The 8,354-nt window shown below is 34.9% G+C and overlaps 1 protein-coding gene across 1 annotated transcript; it reads right to left on the reverse strand.

Moving 5' to 3' along the window:
* Positions 1 to 5,234: 5,234 nt before the first annotated feature.
* LOC147383486 (peroxidase 24-like) lies at positions 5,235 to 7,677 on the reverse strand. The gene is made up of 4 exons (XM_086428537.1): positions 7,465 to 7,677; positions 6,997 to 7,188; positions 6,402 to 6,567; positions 5,235 to 5,641 (listed from the first exon to the last, which is right to left on the reverse strand). Exons 1-4 carry the CDS (start codon positions 7,675 to 7,677, stop codon positions 5,235 to 5,237), a joined length of 978 nt encoding a protein of 325 aa, XP_086284663.1.
* Positions 7,678 to 8,354: the final 677 nt, after the last annotated feature.

Below are 8,354 nucleotides of genomic sequence, written 5' to 3' on the forward strand. Positions count from 1 at the left end.
TTAGGGGTATATGGGGTAAGTTACCAAAGGGTTCAAGCTTGTTACCCCTTCTATGGTACAAGGGGGGTGGGGATTCAAAAACATCATTTCATCACCAAAAAAAAAAAAAACCATAATTTCTTTTTTAATTTCAAATTCAAGCAAACTGATATTTTATTTATGTAAAACCAACAAAAATAATCAAATCACATCTGAATGAATATGCTTCCAACTTAAAGAATAAATACAAAGTGCACACTAAGGCTATGCTTGGATTAAGAGATGCGGAGAGAAGAGAAACTCAATTAAGTTGGGATACAATGTAAGTAAAGTATTTTGAACACAAAAGATATTTCTCAAGCCAAATAGATCTCAACTAAGACTTGACAACACTACACTTTTTTTTAATCTCTCCTGCATTTTCCGTAAGGATTTCAATTGCACTCAGCCTATTCATTGACGGGCTAAACTTGGTGAAGAAATCCTTCGAGTCCATCAACTCATCAACAATGTTGCTCGAGTCCTCGTTTGTAAAAAGCGCAGCGTCGGACTGGAAAAGACCCATATTCTACTTTAGGTTCACATGAGTAGTTGCTATCGAATGATAGAGAGGTCTGAGGATCCATCTGTATTGTGGTTGTGTTGTCTCGAGGATTAATGAATTGTGTTCTTAAAAGAGAAGCATAAGTTGAATTTAGACGAGGATCAGCGTCTCCTATCCCTGTGAAGTTGTAAAGCTTGTTGTTGATGAAATTGCAGTGTATAATCCCAATTGTATGTGCACCTAGACCAAAAAAATCATTTTCTTAAAATTTCAATGAAAAATACTGTTTGTGATCATAGTTTTAAAAGCATATTAAATAATGATAGGAGTATACCCCTAGATCATAGTATGATAGGGAAAAAAATTTATTTTGAATTACTTGATGTCCCATAGAGTCGATATATCGGAAGGGCAGGAAAATTGGATCTTCATAGAACAAGTAGTTAGTTATATAACAGCTGTATCACTTAACACAAAGTTGATGCAAAATTGAAAATTCATGCATTCTATTTATATAACATGCATCAACACCTAAATGCACATACATACATACATATTAGTCCCGGACATCTCTTTTCATACTAACTATATAAACATATATAATAAGGATAATCCTATATTTTTTTCCTTTAGTACCTAACAAAGCAATCGTGGAAATGCATCCTAAGGAGCTTTGCGGGCAATGCAGAATTGCTAGAGACATGGTTAAGAGTGATATTGCTAATACTGGTTTCGGCAAGATGGCAGCTATCCTTGTAGAAATTCTTCTTCAAACTACCTCCATAACAAAGCCCGAAAACAAGGAAAACTACTATAAAAAGCAGCAAGTGAGGGGAATCAGTCCTCATTTTCAAAATCCTACTAACACCTTGGGTTGCAACCTAGGCGGGTTGGAAGGCCAACCCAAGTTGTAGAACTCTCAAAGCAAACTCAATTCAAACCAACCATCGGGTTAGAGCTCCTTAACCCAAACTCAACCCGAGCAAGCCTAACTTCACTTTGATGAATACATAAATTTTATTTTGTATCTTAAAAAAGAAATACAATATAAAAAATTTGCACACAACCTCACTAGTAAATTTGCACACAAACTCACTAGTAAATAAATTTACACACAACCTTCATATCCATAAATTTTTATATCATAAAATTTTTTCCCTTAATTTTATAAATATATTCAAGAGGATAAAACTAATATTTTTTTTTAAATAAATAAAAATACTCGTATGTAAATATATAGCATTGGATTCAGATTGAGTTGGGTTGCCCGGAACCTCAACCCAAATTCAATTCGGGTTAAGATTTCCTACCCTAGGCTTAATTCATTTTTCATATAACCCAACTCAGGCTCGCCCATCAATCGGGTTAAGTTCGGGTTAGCCTGCCCAAGTTGCAGCCCTACTAACACCTCACTTTCTTTCTCTTACGCAAAGAAATGGGATTCTCTATCAATGCAATGGTCACAATCAATGTTTCCTTTAATAGAATTCTAATCTCATTTTTTGAATGATAAATTATAAAAAATCCAGGTAAGCAACCATTGTTTTAAAATCATCCCCTTGAAACTTGGAAGGAACATGAATGTAATTCACCTTCCAAGATTGCAAATAGCCCAATCAAACCTTTCATGATTAAATCATTAGTTTTAGAACTCGTTGATTCGGCCCTAAAACTTGTTTAAGCCAACAGTCAATCCAATTGGTAATTCCACTAATGAAATCGAACTTGACTCATATCAATTTCTTTGAAAAAAATTCCCAAAACATATTCTCTTTTAAAATATTTTTCACAATTTATCTCTTTTTAAGTATCATTTTATATGACTGGCTGAGACAACACAGCGAGTCAATTTGAATCTCATGAGTTACAGAGTAAACTCAACTAAATTGACTTTAAAAGTCGAGTTTTAGTTGACTGTAACAATGTTAATTTATTCATATAGATATATATATTAAAGCTACAAGTAGTAAAATACTATAACTTAAAAAATTAAAATACACTCCGCCCACTAATCTCGATATATGCTCCGGACTTAATAAAAACAGCAAAATACATTAGCCAAAGTCAACACTATATTCTATGCCTTCTTCTCCCCCCACTTACCTTTCTATTTGAGAGGAAAAAAATATGATGTTTGAAGGACTTTGTACTTGCAATGAGTAACAAGATCAGCACCACATGATGATGATGATGATGAGACATTTACCAAAAAAGTCTACTTATAGGACGATTTAGTACATTATAATATAACTCTTGTATTAGACGTGAGAACGAGGAAGATTTATTAATTGTGGCAGAGAGTTGGATTAGTATCTACTTCATAAGATTGGGCCACTAATCGGATATGGTTGACGAAATTAATATATGGTAATAAATAATTAGTAGCACACATGGTTTGTACCTAATATGATGAGCAATTACATTTCGAAGGACATAGGTTGTCTCCATTTCACTAGAATCGAAATCTTCAAAGACTCCTTTTTAAGTCATGTTGTTTACTCATGCAATAAGGACAAAATGAGGATGTAAGAAGCTTTGCTACAAACTCGGATTCGTTCTAAAGTGGCCAATCACCAACCTGAATTCAAGGTCAATGAATCCACGAACCAAATAAGTAGGATTGGGGATGTGCAATTGTATCCCAAGGAACAAATCACCACATCATGAGAGTTTGGGTGGAGTTTGTCAGAGGAGGAGTTAGAAAATTATTATTCTTAATTTCTTTTAGAATAATGTTTGAGTGACTTCATTTCACACTTTTCTGATGTCGAAGTGTGTAGTAGGGGTGCACATGTTCGGATTTTAGCAAAATTGGAACCGAACTAAATATGATCGACTCTATAGATTTGGGACCGAACCAATCCAATTACCTTATAAAATCGAACCAATCCAAACCAAACTTGGTTCAGATTGGTTCGAATCGGTTCTCGGTTCTCATACTTTCAAAAAAGAAAAACAAGTTGTTTTTCTTTTAAAAAAGGAATCATTTGGATCAAATCATAAAAAATGCCTATTTTTAAAATGAAAATGATTTTATGATTAAATTATGACTAAAATCTATATAAATTGAAAATTAGAGAAAACTCAATGAGACTAAAAAAAATTACAATTTTAAAATTGGTATTTTGGATGGATTAGTGAGAAAACTAATCCATAAATGGTAGATTAACGAATCCAAACCTAGATTTGTAAGGTACATTTCATCTAACAAACACGGCATAAAGATTCTTGTAAAAAAACAAGGAATCAAACTCTTTGAAAAAGTTTTTTCATAAATGGGTTGATTCATTTGAGAGTTGAGAGAGAACTTTGTGTACATTTTATATATATATATATAGGGGGCGGTTCAAGGGCCATATGAGAAAACATATGAAAAAACTTTCGTTTTTCAAAATAAGAGTTAGAGGTTTTGGATTGAGCTGATTTTTTGCAAGGATGGTCACTATGATGAAAAGATCATCCTCACAAAAAATCAGCTCAATCAGAAACTTCTAAATCCATCAAAAGTGATTTACAAATTAGTGATAAAAATTAGTAAAAAATCGACGATCCACATTCTAAATCACTTTTAATGGGGTTAGAAGTTTCAGATTGGGCTGATTTTTTTTGATGATCTTCCCATCATAGAGATCATCCTCACAAAAAATCAGCTCAATCCAAAATTTCTAACCCATATTTTAAAATTTTATTAAAAACGAAAGTTTTTACATATGTTTTCTCATATGGCCCTTGAACCTGACCCATATATATATATATATATATATATATATATATATATTGTAATAGATACTTCGGATTAGTTCGGTTCTCAAATTGGTTCGGTTCTATTATACCCCTAATCCGAAACCGAACCAAATCAATCGAATTTTTTTATATACAATCTATACCCGAACCAAACCATGCTCAATCCAAACCAATCCAATCCAAAAGGCTTCAGATTGGTTCGGTTCTCGGATTTACCCAATCCAATGTGCACCCCTAGTGTGTAGGAACGTTAGTTGCTTTTCACGAGATATGAGTGAAAAGCATCTATGTTCTATGAGCACCCCCCCACGTCAGGAAAGTGTGAAATGAGGTCAACCTTGAGGTCACTCCAGCACGACTCCTTGTTTTATTGTTGCTTCTAAACATGTTTAATTTGAATGAGTAAAACCTAGGGAAGTGGGGAGAGCAACCCGACCTCTACAACGGAAAAAGCATAACGCCCGTTGTCCAAGACAGTCAAGAACTCATACCCAGTGGCACACTTGTTAGAAGGTCTTCAATTTCTAGATTTGGTGTTCGATCTCACTAAGGAAGGATGGTATCTTGTCTCAAGCTGTTGTAGAGGTACTCTTTCGTAGGATCGTGTGAATATGAGATCGAGATTCAATAAATGTATTCTGGAAATGTCTCATATATGCGTAAAATAGTAAATTTTTCCCTGAGGTACATAAAATATTTTAATTTTGGACATGGTAATTTAACGTTTTCGGAATTAAAATGAATAGTCTACCTCGGATTGAGTTAGATTCAATCCTCAGAGTCAATGGGTAGAAGCTTCAAAATTTCAGAAAAAACAGTCTGGAATTCTGGCTAAACAACATTAGCTAAGTTACCGAAGTTAGGCCGTTGAGGCTTGTTGCCCCTTATGACAGTAATAAAACATTCATTTCTTCACCAAAAAATAAAAACCATAAGTAAATCGTTTTGAACACAAGATATTTCTCAGCTAAGAGTTGACAACACTGCACTTGTTCCTAATCTCTCCAGCATTCCTAGTAAGGACTTCAATTGCACCCATTCTCTTCATTGACTGGCTAAACTCAGTGAAGAAATTGTCCGAGTCTAGCAACTCAGTCACGATCTTGCTCGAACCTTTATCTGTAAGAAGTGCAGCGTCGGACTGGAAGAGACCCATATTCTGCTTTAAGTTCACATAGTAGTTGTTATCGAATGATAGAGGAGTCGGAGGATCCATCGGTATTGTGGTTGTGGTGTCTGGAGGGTTAGTGCATTTTGTTCGTAAGAGAGCGGCATAGGTTGAATTTAGAGAAGGATCAGCGTCTCCTATCCCTGTGAAATTGTAGAGCCTTCTGTTGATGAGGTTGCAGTGTCCAATTCCAATTGTATGTGCACCTAAACAAAACAAAACAAAACAAAACAAAACAAAAAAAAAAAACATTTTCTTTCAATATTGAGTATTGTTTGGGATCATAGTTTTAGAAGTATATAAAATCTGGTTACTGGCCCCTCTTAGATGGATCGTTGTCAACGATGCCCATATGCATAGGGTCATCAATCAATTGGGTTGGGTTTGGATCAGTGTAGGTCCTATACCCAATTCGTACCAGATTTTAGTCAAGATACAAAAAAGTTCTTTTTCACAGAAAAGTCATTCCGAGATTTCATAGAATCCAAGATTAACTAATCTCACAAATCCATATATATTGGGGGATCCCCAAATTATAAAACTACTCTCATTAGGCTTTTGGATTCTTTGAAATCTTGGATTGACTTTTTTATAAGCTAAACATCTCTCGTCAAGATACCCATATGTGGGGTCATCAACTGGGAGCTTACAAAGCTTTCAAGTTGTAATTGATATGACCTAGACCCGATGTAATTTGGATCAAGGTGACCCACTCCTGATGTGTGACACATTATCTAGTTATGATTTTAATCATTTATTTCCGCAATGGATCCCTCCCGCCCCCCCCCCCCCCCCCCCCCCCCGAAAAAATAATGTTGGTAAACAGGAAGGATAGGAACATTGGATCTGCATATACAAGTAGTTAATTAATGTCCCATAGTTTGAATTATCACCCTAATAGATAATTTGTTTGATGAACATTCTCAGTGTTAAATGTATAGATATATGTAGCCAAACCATACATACCTGATAAGACCACAAGATCATGGACAGTGAGGCCTTTACTTGAAAAGCTTTGCTTGAGGGCTGTGAAGTTTAAGCCAGGAGCAGGTATGTTGGCTAAAGCCTCTGAGACAAGCGACACATTGCCGTCTCTTCTACCAGTAAGCACTTCCCATAAGGGTTTCTTGAACTGTAAACATATAACGTGAGTACACATTGTATATTCATTTGATAAAGTTTCATTTCATTTCAAATGTTCATAAGAATATTATGGTTTAAGTCGAGATTAGAACTAAACATCGAATATATCGAATTATCTTCAAATATGGTAATTGAGATTGTTACATTTCCTCGAGACGAGATTTTAAATCTTGTAAGTTCCACTCGTGCCATCCTAACCAAGATCAAGCTTATTCTTTCGCTTGGATGAATAATAACTTTCGATCAGGTTATGAGCCATGAACCAACATGTCTCATATTTGATGCAGGGAACATAATATGTATACCCCTATAAATGGGTTCGATGAAATAATCCAATATGTATACCCCTCCACATTATATTGTGATTTCAGAATATCTTGATCATTTAATCTACTCAATTAGTCTTCATTAAACTTACTTGGAAGGAAACTGAGTCCCTAGCAGCCAAAGCAAGGATATCGGCACAAGAAACGACTCCCGGGCAGATATTCTCAAGATTGGCCTTCACTTCCTCAATAACATCAAAACCTGCCAAAGATAAATTTGGAATTGCATCCCTTTCAGCTGTGCTATTTGCAGTAGAGTTCAGTAACACTGACCCATCACAACCCTGCAACAGATGAAACAACCATATGTACATCATATATAACAGCCGGCATCACTTAACACAAAGTTGATGCAAAATTGAAAATTCATGCATTCTATATATGCATTGGCACGTAAATGCTCATACATATGTACATACAAATTTAAGATAAGAGCGATTCACTATCTTTGAGAAAGAAATTTTAGTCCCAGACGTCTCCTCTTACGGTAATAATTACTATGTAAACTTATATAATAAAGATAATTCAAATAGTCGAAACAATTTTTTTTTCTTTAGTACCCTAACAAAGCAATCATGGAAATGCATCCTCAAGAGCTTCGCGGGAAGTGCAGAATTGTTAGAGATATGGCTAAGAGTAATATTGCTAATAATGGTTTCGGCAAGAGGGCAGCTATCCTTGTAGAAATTCTTCTTCAAACTGCCTCCATGACAAAACCCGAAAACTAGGAAAACTACTATAAAAAGCAGCAAGAGAGGGGAATTAGCTCTCATTTTCAAAATCCTACTAACACCTCACTTTCTTTCTCTCAAACAAGGAAATGGGATTCTCTGCCTCTACACACAATGCAATGGTCACAACCAATGTTTCCTTTTATAGAATTCTAATCACATTTTTTCGAACGAATAATTTATTAAAAATCCAGGTAAGATCCCCTTGGTACTTGGGAGAGAGAGATACATGAATCTACTTCACCTTCCTAGGTTGCCCCAAGCCCAATCAAATCTTTTATGAATCCACCATGATTAAATTATAGTTTTAAAACTCGTTGAGTCTAATTGACTCATTGATTTGAGCCAACAGTCTCTCCAATTGGAAACTTGACTCATTATTTTCTTAGAAAAAATTGCCAAACATATTCTCTTTTAAAATATTTTTCACAGTTTCTCTATTTTTCGATATCATGCCTTTTATATGATTGGCTGAGACAACACACCGAGTTAATTTGAATCTCATGAGCCACTGCATAAACTCAACTCGATTGAATTTAAAAGGTGAGTCGTAGTTGAGTGTTAACAAATTGACAATGCTAATTTATTCATATATAAAAGCTACAACTAGTCTAATACTATAACGTAAAATACACTCCCCCCAATAATCTCAATAGATGCTCCTAACAATAAAAAAAACAGCAAAATACATTAGTCAAAGTCAACGTGATTATTCTATG

The sequence above is a fragment of the Akebia trifoliata genome, chromosome 16 (genome assembly GCF_017979445.1).
Source record: "Akebia trifoliata isolate Shusen 1 chromosome 16, ASM1797944v1, whole genome shotgun sequence".
NCBI lineage: Eukaryota > Viridiplantae > Streptophyta > Magnoliopsida > Ranunculales > Lardizabalaceae > Akebia > Akebia trifoliata.